General features: G+C 57.3%; 1 protein-coding gene and 1 long non-coding RNA gene across 2 annotated transcripts; one reads left to right on the top strand and one right to left on the bottom strand.

Annotated features, from left to right (window-relative positions):
* Positions 1-97: 97 nt before the first annotated feature.
* Positions 98-2,159, top strand: LOC103657097. The gene is made up of 3 exons (XR_566782.1): positions 98-183; positions 1,034-1,348; positions 1,544-2,159. It is a non-coding gene; the product is annotated as an uncharacterized LOC103657097 (long non-coding RNA).
* A 7,892-nt stretch (positions 2,160-10,051) lies between these two features.
* Positions 10,052-11,001, bottom strand: LOC103657240 (galactoside alpha-(1,2)-fucosyltransferase 2-like). Its single transcript, XM_008684666.2, has one exon. The coding sequence runs from the start codon at positions 10,999-11,001 to the stop codon at positions 10,147-10,149; it is 855 nt and encodes a 284-aa protein (XP_008682888.2). The 3' UTR covers positions 10,052-10,146.
* Between the last annotated feature and the right edge of the window lie 5,624 nt (positions 11,002-16,625).

Here is a 16,625-nt window from a genome sequence, read left to right as displayed (position 1 = left end):
GGGGGGGGGGGAAACCTGGGGGAAAGGCCAGGGGTGGGGTATGGAGCTGGGCACAGGGAGACCGGGAGAGTGGCTGGCCCGGCTGGCCCGGCTGACATCCACATCCATGGAGAGATTTGGGGGAATGCCAACGGCCAACCAGCCAACCCCTGGGAGTCTGAATGGAAAGATCAGCCGCTTGGGGTAAGTGGGAGGAGCCTGCCTTCCCCCTAGTCCTGGAGATCAGAAAGTTCACCTCCTTATCTGTCCTCAGTCCCCCTCAGGCACCTCAAGCCCGCCAAGGAGGGAGTGGCAAGAGGAGGGGTTAAAGGGTCCCTGCGTGGCTCAGTCTGTTCAGCTCAGATCACGATCCCAGGACTCAGAGCCTCGCTTCTGACTCCCTGCTCAGTGGGGAGCCTGCTTCTCCCTCTTGATCTGCCCTCCCCCCGCCCCCGCCCTGCTCCACTCACTTGTGCTCGCTCTCTCTTGCTCTATCTCAGATAAATAAATAAAATCTTTAAAAAGGAAAAAAAAAGGGGGGGAAGGGTCAAGATCCCTTCCTTCATCCTGGTCCGCTGGCAGCCGTCCCTTGGGCGATAGAAGCGGGAGGATTGGAGAACAGAAAGGGGCCCCAACTTTGAAGGAGGAGTCCAGCCTGAAGCTTCCCTCAGAAAAATGGGGCCATCCATATCTGCCCATAATTTCTTTTAAACTCTCTCTGTCTCGTATGCCAGGCTGAGCCTCGTACTCTCTGTCCTCTCCCCTCTGGAGCCTGGCCCCAGGAGCCCTGCCTCCCCCCTACCCACTCCCAGAGCTGGCCTGGCCCCCTCCTCAGCTCACAGCCCTCCTGGGGCTTCCCATCCCCACCCAGCCAGGCTTTGCCACCAAGAAATAACTCCCTCTCCCACATCCCCAGGCCCAATGGTCACACCCTGTGATTTGCTGTCTGGTCCCCTCCGCTCGGAAAGCCCCTCCCTACCCCTTCCCAGCCTCTCCCCCTGGTAATCCCAGATCACCCAGTTCAGTCTCCTCCCTACCGCTCTTGGCATTGCAGGTTTGTCCTGTTCTTCCCATTGCCCGGAATTCACACTGTAAGCGCATCTCTGGGGAAGGGCTTGGGGACCCAGATGTGAGGCCACCACTTTGAAGTCCCCAGCTTGATTCCCAGGACTGGAACGGAAGGGGTGACTCGGGAGCCAGGGATCCCTGGGGCCATGGTGGGTCGGGGGATGGGGGCGGCAGCTCGGGGACTCTGAGGACCCCTGGGTCCCGTGGTTGGGTCCTGCGTCCGTCCCAGAGGTGGGGGAGCAGATCCCGAGAAGCGACCAGGAAATTAACCCCGGCCTTTGGTCCGCACAGGGATTCTCGGGTAGGTTCTAGGAAACGGGTGATGGGAGGGAGGGAGCTGGTGGCCTGGGGCAGGGGGAGGGGAGAGTGGGGGTGATAGAGGAGGGAGGNGAAACTCATGGGTGGGGGCATCCCAGAGGGGACCCCCGAGTTCAAGTGTGTCCCAGCTCCTCGGGGAGAGACCCCCTAGCCGTCTCTCACCTGGTTCTGGCTGCAGGAATCCAGGGAGCCGACGACGTGGTTGCTCTGCAGGCAGACCAGGGTGCTCCCTCCCCCGAGGTGACTCTTCGCACTCAGAAATCTGAACCTCCCAGCACCCGTGTCCGGAAAACCCCGCCCAGGATCTACCTGGCCTCCCAGAGCCGTAGGGAGGCGGGGTGGCTGGGCTTGGGGAGCCAGGTGTGCCGGAGCCCCACCTCCTCCCTCCCCATGTGACTACCGGAAAGCAGACCAGGAAGACAGCCCGGAGGAGGAGGCCTGAGTCCCATCCCACTGGGCCAAGCTCTTCCAGATTCAGCCCTGGGTGGGGGTGGGGGGCTTTTATTTCTCTTGGCAACAACGGTGGCATTTACGTGGTCTCTCAACCTTATTCCATCTTCCCAAATCTGTGAGGTCAACCCTCTCAGCAGCGCTAGGGTACAGAGGGGGATACCGAGGCACAGACAGGTGAAGTAACTTCTTGCTCAAGGTCAGACAGCTAGGAAGCCTGAGAAGCGAGAACTCGAAACCAGGCAGGCCAGAATCTTGGAAAACACCTGGCAAATACCAACTCTTCTCACTTTCCCTTCTTTCTTTCTTTCTTTTTTTTTTTTTTAAGATTTTTTATTTATTTATTCGACAGAGATAGAGACAGCCAGCGAGAGAGGGAACACAAGCAGGGGGAGTGGGAGAGGAAGAAGCAGGCTCTTAGCAGAGGAGCCTGACGTGGGGCTCGATCCCAGAACGCCGGGATCACGCCCTGAGCCGAAGGCAGACGCTTAACCGCTGTGCCACCCAGGTGCCCCTCACTTTCCCTTCTTTCAAGAAAGATTCCCGGGAAATGAGAATCCCCTAAGCATATGCTGTCAAAACCAAATGCAAGATCGAGGAGGACTTACGCCGGGGAGGGACGACGGGGCACCTCCAGAGCCCCCAACAGTCCTAACACTGGAAGAGGCCCGAGCAGCCCCTCTGGACCCCTGAGTTAGGTGACAGGAGGCTCGCTGCACACGCCACTTCTTCGCTGCAGAAAAAGGAGCCCGAATCCCATGAAGCCTGTCAATGTGAGTGCCAGCTTTGAGAAGACAGGATAGGGTGCCGGTGAATGGACACCGTGAGCGTGCCAGGAGCCGAGTCCAGAATGTGGGATGGTCTACAGGACCCTTTGACTTGGTTTCCCCAACATTGGGAACAAAAGAACGAAAGAAGCAAGGGGAGTCTTCTAACCTAGGCAAAGCAGATCCTGGGCTCAGGAATGTACAAACAGATTTTTTTTTTTTAACCTATATGGATGTCTGACCGGAGATCCGAAAGTCAAGGGGATGTGGGACACGTCTGCCCTATGTGATGTTAAGCAGCCTCGGTCCTCAGTCACTAAGTGCTGTAACCACTGTGACAACTCAAAATGCCCTCAGATGCCCAGAGTGCGCCCTCCCAGGACAGTACTGCCAAACCACTCTTCTACCCCTTCGGGGGGACCAGAGGCTGGTAAACGCTTAACAAACAGCTCTCCCAGGGGGTGGGGGGGGGATCCCTGTTTGGTAGCATTTGCCAATTTCCTTTGTATAAAGACCCCACCCCACCCCCCAGCCGATTTCAAGCAACCCACACAGACATCATTGAACACTGACCTGGAAAGAGAGAGATGGCAGAACGCTGATGTGTAATACTCAGTAAACAGATAACAGTAAATGTCGATAACCTCAAGAGAGAGTAGCGGGAAACTAATAAAATAATCAGGGCATGGGGAATTTTGAGCCTTCATTGCCTTTGGTTTGATATAATGTATTCACTGGCGATACATTTTAATTCCAGGTAATGCCTGTGCTTAAAAACCAGCCGGGAAACTTAACCATTGGCTCTCTCTCTTGAGGTCTGTGCTGATTCTCTCGCATGCTCTCTCTCTCTCTCACACAAATAAATAAATAAAATCTTTATATATAAAAGTTACCTTAATTAAAAAATACTTTATTGCTAAAAAATGCTAACCATTGTCTGACCTTTTAGTGAGTTGTATCACTGACCCCAGATCACCAACAGAAATATAATAATAATGAAGAAGTTGGAAATATCGCGAGAATTACCAAAATGTGACACAGACACCGCGTGAGCAAATGCTGTTGCAAAAATGGTGCCTATAGACTTGCTCGGTGCAGGGTTGCCGCAAACTTTCGGTTTGTTAAAAAAAAAAAATTGCGGTGTCTGCCAAGTGTCCTAAAACGAAACCCAATACAAGGTCCTGCTCAAACCGTGTTATAGCTCCATGAGCACTGTCCTCTTGGAGTCCAGCCAAAGTGCTCAGAGGAAGTCCAGCCCGTCCTGCAGGGCAGAGGCCACACGGAGGCTGCCTGACCATCCCAACCAAGCTCCGTGCTGAGTGCCACTGCAGGAGAGACTCCCCAGCCACACGGAGACAAGACCCACCCAGTCAATCCACGTAATTGCGAGAAGTCATCAGTTCTGTGCTTACAGCCGTTACAGTTTGGGGTGGCTTGTTACACAGCATTAGCTAGCTGAAACACCTCACATTAAGGTGACAGGTCCCTGAGAGCAGGAAGCATGTCTGTTTTGCTCCCTATTGGGTCTCCACTGTCTTGAATGTTTCCTGGCGGTTGGCAGGTGCTGTATATATATTTGTGGAAGGGAAGGAAGGAAGGAAGGAAGGAAGGGAGGGAGGGAGGGAGGGAGGAAGGAAGGAAGGAAGGAAGGAAGGAAGGAAGGAAGAAGGGAGGGAGGAGGGAGGGAAGGAAGGAAGGGAGGAGGGAAGGGAGGAAGGAAGGAGGGAAGGGAGGAAGGAAGGAGGAAAGGGAGGGGAGGGAGGGGAGGGAGGGAAGGGTTCTTCAGAACTCCATGTCCTGGAATGATGCCCATGATACGTAGGTGAAGCTGGTCACTCCCCACCAGCCTCTGTGTGTGTGTGTGTGGGGGGGGGGGTGTACGTATCATACACGGTACTTACTACCTCATTCCATGACCAGGGCTGGGGATCTCAGAACGAAGATCTGTTACCTAATAAAGAATTGTCCTGCAACCCCATGGCTTTGGAATATTTTGCCAGACCCGTATGTAGGTTAAAAAAAAAACAACAAAACTTGTTTATGCATATCTGAGTCCAAGAAGTGTTTTTGCTTATTTAGCATGGGGTTCAAGGGTCCCAGGGCCGCATGTGGGCGCGTGGGTGGGATGCTGGCGGTGACCACACATGGCAGAGTGGAGGGCGACGCGCCGGAAAGTCCCCATCTCACGCCATCCACAGGCTGGGCATCAGTCAGGAGACACTCGGTGTGAACTAAAGGACTATTTCTAACCTGCTTCCAGCCTCCCCGTGACGGCTCTGGGCACTGGCCTCTGCCATAGGACTGGGAGCCCTTGGAGGCGGAAACCAGGGGCGTTGGTGAATTTCTTTAAAATATAGTATGAAATTTGAATCCAACAGGTCGCCCAAAAGTAGACAAACTGGTACGACAAAGCCCCATACACCCATCGATCGATTTTCAACTTGCTGCCAGTCCGGCTTGTTCTGTCCTTTGCCTTCTCGCTCAATCTGTACCCATGTCAGTGTGTTCCTCGGACCGATAAGAATATTTAGAAATGGGGGCACCTGGGGGGCTCAGTCGGTGAAGCGCCTGCCTTCAGCTCAGGTCATGATTTCAGGGTCCCGGAATTGAACCCCACATCAGGCTCCCTACTCTATGGGGAGTCTGCTTCTCCCTCCGCCTCCCGCTCGCCCTGCTTGTGCGCTCTCCCTCTCTGATAAATAAATAAATAAATAAATAAATAAATAAATAAATAAATAAATAAATAAAATATTTTTTTAAAAAGAATATTTAATGATGTATAGCAAACACCATGCTGTTACTAGCCCTAAAATTAAATCATCTCGGACTAGCATATGATACCCAGTCAAATTATGATTTTCCTGATGGTCTCAAAGCTGCCTTTTTTTTTTTCTTTCAACCTCCAGCAGCATTCCCTCAAGTAACAGTGGAAATCCATGGGTCCCTGCCCCCGCGCCCATGCATAACAGCTCCCTTTGCTTTGTGTGTGATAATAGCCAACACTCGGGACACGTGTCCATGAACCGGGCGAGACTGATTTTTTATAACAGTTTGGTCTGAGATAGACTTTACATACTATAAAATGTAAAGTACACAGATCACTCGAAGTATACAGTTGGCTGATTTGTAGTGGCCTGCAGACCAGTGGCTTAGGAACCAGAGTGGCCGCAGAGGTCGCAGTCATCCCCACAGTCACTGAAGCACATCGTCACCCCCCCCCCAAAGAGCAAGCCTGAACCCATAAGCTAGCCAGGCGATCACCAGTCTGCTTTCTGTCCCTATCGATCTTTTCTGGACATTTCGTGGGTCTTCAGCGGGGTCCTGTGTTTGTCCTCAGAGAGGGGAAGTCACTTGCCCAGGGTCACCCAGCAAGCGAGGGTGGGAGCCTGACAGCCTCAGCCCGTGACCGGCCTGTCCACTTAGCCGCGGGGCCATGGGTCCTCTCCGAGCCACTGTGCGAAGCGTGTTCCGAGCTGGGCTTAGGAAGCGGAGGCTTTGCTTTCGGTTGCCATGAGGAAGGGGACTGATCTGGAACTTTTGACCAAGAGGGCTGAGAATCTCATGAGCATCTGCTGAGCTGAGACGCGAACCTTATTCAGCAAACCCCACCTCCCTTGCGTTCAAGTCCAAGGCTGCCAGAGAGGATGATGGCACCACTGGGGAGTTCCTTTCTGGTTGGGCTCAATGCCCGGTCGTGAGCCAAGGCGCCCAGACCCCCAGCAGGGTTGGCCCAATTCAGGTAGAGGCATCTGGTTGACAAGCCTGAGTTTCTTCTGGAAAGAGCTCTTTGGCCTCTGAGGGTTTCAGGGGACTTATAAACCACAAGCGGGGGTAGGGCCGCTGGGTCACCCCTGTGGCGCGCCCCTATAGCCTCAATGGCTCCCCACGTTCAACCTAGGTCACACCCGGCTTGACTCACACCCCGTGTTTTCCCCTTGCTGGCCACTGGGTTTCCTATCCGGCCAGGAACACAGCAGCCGTGTCTCTAATCGGCGGGTGTGCTGAGAGGCTTGGCAGGGGCTCAACGCTTGTCCAAGCCATTCAACAGATCGGCGTGAAACTGTATCAGTTCTCGGGGGCTGCTGTAACAAGGACGCAAACTGCCAGCCTTAAAACAATAGATAATTATTCCCTCCCAGCCTGGAGGCTGGAAGCCCTTCTCTCCCCCCCCCCCACCCAGGGTCTGTGTCACCTGCCACGTGGGAGGCGGGGCCCACCCTCCTCCACCATGACCTCATCTTAACTAACTGACCTGCAAAGACCCTATGTCCAAATGAGGGCCCATGCTAAGGTCCTGGGCGTGCGGATTTCCACCGAGCTTTCTGGGGGGCACAACTACGGAGCACTCCATTCCGGTCTGGAATACAGCGCTAAGTGGCTCCTGTCGTGGGCTTCCTTCTGTCCCCCGCAGTCAGGACAAGGGGGAGGTCTCCGAGCTCAGGGTGGAACTCAGTAAATATTTGTGACCGATTTAGTGTGATTTATGGCTGACAGCTGGCCAATTTCTGCTTCGGCCTTCATGAAATAAGAGTCATTCACTTCCTCTTCCAAACAAGGCCCTTCAAACATCAGGAGCGGCGCTGGGTCCCCTTTGCCTTGAGATTAAATAGAATGAACATGGTCTTAACTGCGCTACTCCACCCAGCTCCGGGAAGCCGGCGGCGCCTGCCTGTGCACCTGCAGGGCCCTTTCCTGGTGGGGACCTCCCCGGCAGACAACGTGGGAGGGCGGCTGGAAGGATGATCTTCTGAATCTTCCTTCCTCCACCCCCACCCACTAACTAATCACTTCCCGAAAGTCCCACCTCCAGATGCCGGCATATGGGAGTGTTCAAGGCTCCAGACATGAACTTTGGAGGGACGCGCTCGGTCCACGGGGATGCCATCTGCCATGCTCCCAGAGCACAGAGCAGGGCGGAGAAAGTTGGGGAGGAGATCTGGAGCGCCCCGGGGAGGGATGTGGCAGGGGAGTATTTTATTGAAATGCGAAATATGGTTGCCATTCCCTTCTGTACTTTGATATGGTTGCAATTGGCCCGAGGGCCAGAGGTTACGGCCCAGGTTCCCCTGCCCTTCCCGCTTGAGTCTGTCCCAAAGGGACAATTTGGGAAAAGACCCTGACTCGGGTAAATTATCCTGTGGAGGTGGGACTTGGCCCTGAGAGGAGGGAGGAAAAACAGAAGGGAGGTAAAGCCAGCCTGATGCGAGGGCAGAGGGCTGGGAGCCGGTTGTGCCCCCACAAAAATGCCCGTGTGGAGGTCCTAACCCCCAGCACCCCGGGATGTGACCTTCTTGGGAGAAAGGATCTTTAGGGATGCAATTACATGAACATGAGGGCATTAAGTGGGGGCCCGAATCCTTGATGACTGGTGTCCTCACAAGAGGAAGAACTTGGGGGAGACAAATTTCTCATCTGCAAGCCAGGAGAGGGCCCTGGAACAGACCCTCCCTTACAGTCTCGGAAGGGACCAACCCTGCCCAACGTGGGTCTGACCTCCAGCCTCTGCAGGAGCCCTCAGGTGATCAATGTCTGTGGCTTAAGCCCCCGATCAGTGGTAGCTTGTTTCGGTGGCCCCAGTGGCCCGCAGTGACCGCCCCCTCCTGGCGTGCACACCCCATGCGTTCCCTCCCACAGCGGACCAGGGCTGTTCTGGGTGATGGACGGGATATGACAGACGTGACTGCGTGTGACTAGGGCCGGCTTGACTGGGAAGGCACGGCAGTTTCCACCTTGGCCTTTTGGATTTCTCATTCGGGAGGCACCCAGCTGCTGTGGAGCCGGCACAACTACCGGCCACAGAAGCAGGATCCCCCATCCCCCACCCCAGGAGAGGCTTTAGAGGGACCAACCTCCCCGATAAAGCAAGCAGCACCATGCAGCCAAACCACGCCCGAATCCCTGATCCACACACACTATTCGAGGTAATAAATATACTAAATTTTGGAGTAATTTGCCAAGCAGCTGGGGTTAGCTCACCCAGAACCACCCTCCCAGCTCCCCTCCCCTTCCTTCCAGACCCTTCTGGCACTTTCTCCAACATCCCCCCTACCCGCAGCCGCAGCCCATGCTGATTCCATCGGGACTTCAGGAAGTAAATTGGGGTCAAAGTGGCTCTGGGGAGATACAATATTATTGATACGGGGAAACAAAGGTGCCCGACCTCAGAAGCATGCTGGGAAATGGGCGTTCAGATGAATAAGACACTCGGAAAGAGGATGGGACGGAAACGTTCTCTACACCAGTGTGCTTGCTTATGCCCAGTGGCAATTTTCAATGAACATAAATGACTGTATGTTAAGATTTTTTTGAGGGGGGTGGCGCCTGGGTGGCTCAGTCAGTTAAGTGTCTGCCGGAGCCTCAGGTCATGATCCCGGGGTCCTGGGATGGAGCCCGGAGTCAGGTTCTAGGCAGGCTCCCTGCTCAGCGGGGAGTCTGCTTCTCCCTCGCTCTCTGCCTGCCGCTCCCCTGCTTCTGCTCTCTCTGTCAAATACATAAATAAAATCTTTAAAAACAAAAAAGATTTAATATCCAAAAAGGAAGATGACACCGATAGAAATACCAGTATCTCCATAATTCCAGATGCACTGAACACAGGGAAACCCTGATTGTGATCACCTAATCCAACTTTTGTCCCCAGGGGGGTTTCTCCAAGTGGCTCCGGGTCCTGGGGGCATAGGCAGTGCCCAGGGGTGAGGCCATGCATGCGCACTTGGCTGCTGACATGGTCCTGCTTCTGTCTCTGGGGCCCCCTGAGGTCCGCCCGCCACTTCTAGGACATTGGACTCTGGGTGTCTTTGCTGCCGCGGGGCCGAGTGGTGTGGAGTCCTGCCTGAGTCCTGTCGGCACTGTGAGGCCCCCACCCCCACTTCCAGGGACCTCACCTCCCCACGGAGGGCACGGCCCCGAGATTCATTCTCTCAGATCCTGGGTTCTCTCCCTTTCATAATGAGGCCCCATGAAACCCCAAGCCTCAATTCTTAGCTGCCCAAGACACTTGGCTCCCCTTGACTTGAGGGTAGGAACGGCTTCACCGAGCCCTCCCAGGAGGCAAGGGCAAAACATTTGGACTTACTCCCCAAACTACAGACAAGGAGAGGGCAAAAAGTACGTTTCCGGGGCGCCTGGGTGGCACAATCGTTAAGCATCTGCCTTTGGCTCAGGGCGTGATCCCAGCGTTCTGGGATGGAGCCCCACATCAGGCTCCTCCACTGGGAGTCTGCTTCTTCCTCTCCCACTCCCCCTGCTTGTGTTCCCTCTCTCGCTGGCTGTCTCTGTCAAATAACTAACTAACTAACTAAATAAATAAATAAATAAAAACTTAAAAAAAAAGTGCGTTTCCAGCTTAAAGCGGCCTGAAAGTTCAGGGCACGCCCCCCACGTGCCTGGTTGCCGCCAGCACTTCTGGCGGGTTCCCGAGACACTAAAATGTCTTGCTAAACGACACTCAATGAACTTGCTGCGGAGGCTGCGGAGGTAAGTTCTGTATTAGGCACTTTGCAGGTGGTATGCTGTGGCCCAGAGAGGCTAAGTCACTTCTCTGAGGTTGCCCAGCAGCGGGGAAGCATCATGACCTGGAGTTCTCTCCCGCCTGCCCAAGGTCAGCGGCGATGCCCACCCACTGGGGCAGGAAGGCGGCTTGGGGCTTGAAGATCCAGCGGAAGGGGGAGTCGGGCAGGGTGAAATTGGCCAGGTAGACGGTGTCCCCGCCCGCCAGGTAGGCGGCCCAGATCCCGAAGGTGCCCACGGTGATGACGGTGTGGTTACACTGCGTGAGCAGCGCAAAGTCCCTGGCGGGAGAGCCCCGGAGGCCGTTGCCGGCGAACACCACATCCCCACGGGAGGCGTTGATGTTCTCCCGACACCAGGCCATGTCATCGCTGGTGATCACGAAGACGGGGCGGCGGTAGCGGGCCCGGAACCAGTCCAGGGCCCGGCGCAGGTAGCCCCGGTCAGCGACCACGCCCTTCCACACCCGCGGCATGACGCGCACGTAGTCCCCCCGGCGCACGTGAACCCCCACGAAGGTCGCCCACAGGGCCCACTTGGCCTGCAGACCCCGCAGGAACCTCTGGGCGTCCTCCCGCACGTGGTCGTGCAAGGTGAACTCCCGCAGGATCTCGTCTCGCAGGTGGTGGTAGAAGGTCCAGGAGCAGGGGTAGCCGGTGAGGCGCACGTACCCGCCCGGGATGTGGCGGTAGCGCTCCTCCATCCAGTCGTTCAGGTGGTAGTTCCGCCACGGGATCCTGCTGGCCGTGGTGCCATGCAGAACCGGGAGGCTGATTCGGAAGATGGGCGCCAGCGTGCCGTGCATCTCGGCCGGGATGAAGGCCGGCCGCCCGTTCATCTTGGCCAGGGCGTAGAGGGTGGCGTACTCCCCCATCTGGTTCCCCAGGCGGCCTTTGGCGTTGATGGTCCACATACCCCTGGGCGGCTGGCTCGTGGGGCGTTCGACACAGTCAGGGGTGACGGCTAGGGGCACCTGAGACTCGTTCGCCCCCAAATCATTCGTTCCCGTGTTCAGCTCCGCCAAGCAAGTCTAGGGGTGTCTAGCGCGTCCTGACCTGGTCTCTGCTCCCCCCTCTACCTGTGGTTTCCCTGTGGCTGCAGCTTGGGAGTCTCGTGGGCCCGTGCAGAAGCGAGCACTGGGTGGCAGGACCCCCACTCTTCATGCTCTGCCTTCTGTCCCCGCCCCTGCAGGCACCCCATCTCTCCTTCTGCCAGCCCCCTTCAATGGCAGGGTTCCGTGGGCCTTGCCTCAGCTCTCCTCCTCCTCCAATATTCCAGGGCTCCTCACTTTAGTAATCTGACCCTTTGGGAAATCTGAACAGTTCTGGGCCCTCCTCAAATGTCTCTTGTTCAATGTGGGTCCCCTGCGAGGTTAGCTGGCTCCTCCACAACAGGCCTAAGTAAGACATCACCCTTCCTCCACTGGGGGGAGAGGTACAAGAAATGCCCTGCCCGCTGCTTTTGTTGCCGAAGAACAAGCCCCTCTTCTCCCTGAGCTGGTGACAGCTCTGTCCCAATCCTTGTCACGCTGCCTGCTCAGCTCAGGTCCTGCCTGGGGCCAGCTTGTGGGGCGGCCCCGTCCCAAAGCCAGGGCAGGTGAGCTGAGCAGGGACTGGAGCCCGCGCTAGGCGGGGGAAGCAGCGGCTCAGGGCAAAGGTAACCCACTGCCCAGCACCACCCCCATGGTGGGTGACCCGTGCAGTTGCCCACGGCCCACACTCACAAGGACTTCCGCTTCACCCCACCGGCTGTCAGTAGAGCAGGCGGCTCTTGATCTCGGGGTCATGAGTTTGAGCCCCATGTCGGGTGTAGAGTTTACTTTAAAAAGGGGGGGGCTGCACTTGGTTTAATGCTCTGCTCTCACCACTGAGAAATTATCACCACATCTAAATAAGGCACCCCGTGTTTTCATTTCTGGGCTTTGCGAATCCAGCTGCCAGTCCTGCGGCCACCCTCTGTCCTGGAGTCTCAAGAGCTCCCTCTCCTGGCTTTTTGTCAGGAAAGTCCCAGAACAACAGCGCGTCAGGGCTGGGGCTGCAGCGCGGGCCCCAGCACCTACCCGCCCAGTCCCCGCTTCCTTACCGGCCACCTTCCTGCAGACTGGTGGCCAACCCCAATCTGAACTGAACTCGCTGGGGGACAAAATGTGGCCTGAAGTGACCTGCGGCTACTTGGAGACTTGACTTAATGTGATGCCCACGTGTTTTGCTGCAGAAACCGTAATGGGGCATCATGGGCTGCTGCCCAGACCCCGCCCCCCGCCACGGGGCCGACGCACAAGCTCTGAAACACGTCTGGTCCGAAGAGGTGCAGGTATGAGGCTGCGGGCCTGTCTTCACTCGGTTAGACCTCGTGCTCCCCCGCGAGAAGGCGCGCGTTGTTACGCTCATTTAACGGATGAGGACGCTAAGGCACAGAGAGGTTCAGACACCTGCCTTGGGTCACACAGCTAGGAAAGGAGCACGTGGATCTGAACCCCGGGCAGTGTGGCTCAGGAATGTGTGCTCTCCGTCGTTGTCCTGGGTTTTTCGAGTCTTCCCGAGGGAGAGCGCTCGGATACACACGTTCGGTCCAGTGATCTGTGGAGGACGACCCGCCCTGCCTTGTGGGGCCTCTGTTATTTCTGGGCCACCGAGGCAGGGATGAAAGGTCTCTGTAAGCCCAGAGCTGGGGGTCCCACCCTGCTGAGCCACCATGCAGCTGTGCCCCAGGGAGGTCCTGCCTCCTCTCTGGGGCACCGTGAGGGGGAAGATGCCCAGTACTTGAGGAAAGCGTCCTTCTCCAAAAAAAAAAAAAAAAAAAAAAAGTCTCTTCCCATCTTGGAGAATTCTTTCCTCTCAGCTCCGGAGGCTTCTGCCCTTCCCCCCACTTTCCCCCACACCGCCCCGCAAGACACCTTCAGGGGTGCGAATCACCTCAAGCAGCTCAGGCTGTGAAAAACAAAAGTGAGGAAGAAAGCCTCCGTCCAGGTCACATTAGCTTAAGAAACTTCTTGTCCCCAGGTTGGGAGGAAAATAAAGCGAGACCTAAACCTTCTCGAATTTTCTCTGGCCATTCCCTCTGCTCCGGTTGCTCCTGCCTTGATGATGCCTGGGTGGCTTGCCCTCACCGCTTTCAGGTCTCAGCCCACATGTCCCCTTCAGAACCCCGCCCCCGCCCCCACTTCCCTGCTTGCTTTTGCTCCAAAGCGCCATTCTCTAGAACAGAATTACTCATTACTTTTCTGTAGCGATCTCTCCTCTAGATTGTAAGCCTGACAAGGGCGGGGGGGGGGGGTCATGGACAAGTTCGAGGGGGTGGCAGGCACACAGGAGGGAGGGAGGCGGGCGGTGAATACTGCATGGCATTACCCTGTCGCTCACACCGCCTGTCCCCGAACCGGTATGCCCCCCTTGGATTTGGGGGTGTCTCCGCCCCCAACCCCCTTCTCATGCAGCCAACTCCTCCCCACAGCCTAATTTCAAATCTGATGTCCCTGTCCTGGCTCCTGCCCAGGCTGGTCCCTCCACAGTGGCGCAGGGAAGGTCCCCTGGAACCGCAATCACAGACTGTCCTGGCTGCGTCCTGGTTCCCGACAGCAGGTGGGGGGGCAAACCCCCGTCAGGGTCGGGTCCACGCTGCGCCACAATAAATGCACACAAAGCCAAGGTGACAGATGTCTGAGACCCTTGCTTTTCTCAGCAAAGGGTCAAAACCAGTGGGTCTGTAATGGTAGACAGCCATATTTGCATGAAAATTTCGCGACTGAAGTGTCGAGGCCTCGGGGAAACTGGCCATGGGGAGGCTGGCTTTGAGCTCTGTCCCCGTCCCCCTCGGGGTCCCTGCTCTCTCCCTGCAATGCAGGAGGAGGGAGGCCCGGGGATTCTCACCTCCTCACTGCCTTCTCCACCTTCTTAGAAAGCGGCCCAATTCTTTGGGTTTCCCAGTGACCGCCCAGATCGGTCCAAAAGGAAAGTGACTTGTCTTAACGCTCGGTTTACCCGAGCTGACAGAAAGGTCCAGAGGGGAGGGGGTGCTGGCTGAGGGGTCCCAGCGCCTGGCAGGTCAGCCCCTTCCCTTCCCGATGGACCACACCACTGCGTGGTGGGCTGAGCCCCGCCACCTGCCTGCCTCCTGCCTGCCTGCCATGGGGAGTCGGTGGGGCAGGGGTCTGAGTGTGAATGCAGCGGGGACCCCAGACCCAGGAAGCCCGTGGGGCCGCTGTCCCATCCTACCTGCCTTGAGCCTCCTGGGCCAGCATGCTTGGGGCCGCCTGGTTTTGGGCCCCCCTGAGGCGACGTCCTTCGCATCCCACACAGTCCTGGGTGGCGTGGCTGGCTGGGGTCCCTGTGGGGAGAGCGTGGCTGCGGTTGGCGAAGGGACTGGGGCGGGGGTGGGGGGGGGAGCGGTGGTGGTGTTGGATTCTGCGGGCTCTGCTCTGAGCTCCCGCCCAGAACCCCCACTAGCCTGGGGCCTGACAACAGCCACTCAGCCACTCGGCACTCACTCCTGAGAGCCCAGGCCGCTGCGGCTACTGCTACTGCGGGAGGAAAGAGCACGCGAGGAGCTGACTGCAGAGGACACTCTCTTCTTGGGTGCAGGTCTGGCCAACGTCAGGGGCAAAGGGCAGGGTGTGTGCAAAAAAGCCGGGGAAAAGGAGCCTGGGTCCCAGATGGACCCCTTCACCGCTGAGGCATGGGGGCCTAACGATAGGTCTAGTGGGAGCACAGCTAGACTCTGCTCCTTAAAGGGGGAGTGGGAGTGGGCTCCGGCTCCCAGAGGGGTAGCAGCTGGGGGCTGGACATCTGGGTTCCCAGGTGGGCAGGGGCTGGCTTCTGGATCCCCTAGGAACACCGGGGAACTCGTGGCCTGGCTGTCCAAGGTGCTAAGGGCCAGAAAATGGTACCCCGTGAACCACCCAGGCAAGAAAGGAGAGGTAGGAGATGGGGGCCAGGTCCTTGACGAGGCTGGCGCTAAGGGACAGGGCAAATGCCCGGGCCGCAAGTGCGCAAAATGGCGCCAGGCTGGTCGGGAGGGGCGGAGGGTGATGGCCCGGGGAGGCAGTCTCTGCACGCGGCAACCGCAGTGGGGATACTGGGGGCTGTGAAATCAGGCTGGGGGCATTTGTGACCCCAGCTGCACCCCCAGATGCCTCACAGACTCCCAGGGGTGTGGACAGTGGGGCCCAGAAAGGCTCCAAGGCCCCCAAATCTGAGGCAGCTTCTCATTAGGGGCTGTTGGCCTTGGAAGGGGAAAAGGGGGGGGGCTTTCAGCACCAAGTCCTTCCTAGCCCCTGCCATCCCAGGGTCTGGACTTCCGGCCCCCCTCAGACGCCCTGGCATCTGGCCCTGCCCGGCCCTGCCTGTCTTTCTGCCCCCACCACCTGCCACCCCCCACATCTGTTCCCCTTTCTAATCTGGGGACCTTAGGGTGGGTAGAGAATGTGGGGGCTCTGCTCTCCAGACCCTGAGGCCTAGGGTGGCAGGCGGGAGTGGGGAGGGCTGAGATTATCAGAAAGCCCTCCGAAATCCAAGGACAGGGTCCTCCCACCCTGAATTCTAAGGGGGACTCAGGCGTCTGCTTTCCTAACCCCCCTCTCCAGCTCCAGAGTGACCCAGGCTTCTAGTCCCCGTGTGACCCCCTCCGGTTCCTAAGCACAGTTCTCGTGCTTCACACCTGGGTGGGAAAGGGTTAAGGCCCTGGTGGAGGCTGGGGGTGGGTGGTGGTGGAGGAGGCCGCTGGGTTGTTTGGCGATAATCCCCCTCCGTGCCCTGGGTGTGGAGAACAAGGTTAGGGCCCCACGTGGGAAAAGGCCTCTGCTCTGATCCTCGTGGGCCAGGGGCCTGGCCTCCCCGCTCCTGATGCCCCGCCGAGCCCCTCCTCCGCTTTCCCTCCCTGCCTCCCCACCTCCCCACCGGCCAGGCTAGTGAGATCCTCTGTTCTCCTCTTGCTCCCTGGGTGTGTCTCTGAGCCCCCAGGTCTGCCTGTCTGCCTGTCTATCTGTCCTGGCCCCAGACTCCCTGGGACTCCGTCCCCCCCCCAACTAACTGTGGATCTGGGTGTCCAGCCATAATCCGTCTGGGCCTTCCGGCCTCCCCCTTATCTCCGGTCCTCTCTCCTCATGGTTCTTCTCTGCACCTGGCCCTTTCCTTAGACTTGGGTCCCCTCCTCCCTGTCTGTCTTTGTTGTCCTTGCCTCTGTCCCTTTCTCTATTTCTTTGTCTCTGCACTTTATCTGTCTTTAAGTCCCCCTCCCCCTTGTGGCCTGTCTAGGTTTCCCCATCTGTCCCCACCCCTTGCCCTCTCCCCAGGGCCCCCACCCCTCGACACTGAGGATAGCTCTGGGGTGTTAAGCTACGGATTAGTTCAGGCAAAATTCTCAATTTTGCTTGCGTTCTTTTCCCTTTGGGTTATGTAAACAGTAATTCTCCCCAGATGGAACTATTTTCCTCGCTTAGAAGCAGCCGGGGAGGGGGCTTGGGCAGGGCTGGGGGTGGAATGCCGGGGGTTCCTCAGAGAGCCTGGGCGGGAGGAGTGGGGTAGAGGCTGACCCACAGGG

This window comes from Ursus maritimus, unplaced genomic scaffold (genome assembly GCF_017311325.1).
Source record: "Ursus maritimus isolate PB19 unplaced genomic scaffold, ASM1731132v1 scaffold_19, whole genome shotgun sequence".
In the NCBI taxonomy this organism is placed as follows: Eukaryota; Metazoa; Chordata; class Mammalia; order Carnivora; family Ursidae; genus Ursus; species Ursus maritimus.
The sequence above is the reverse complement of the archived record's forward strand: the minus strand, read 5'-3'. Positions and strand labels throughout refer to the sequence as shown.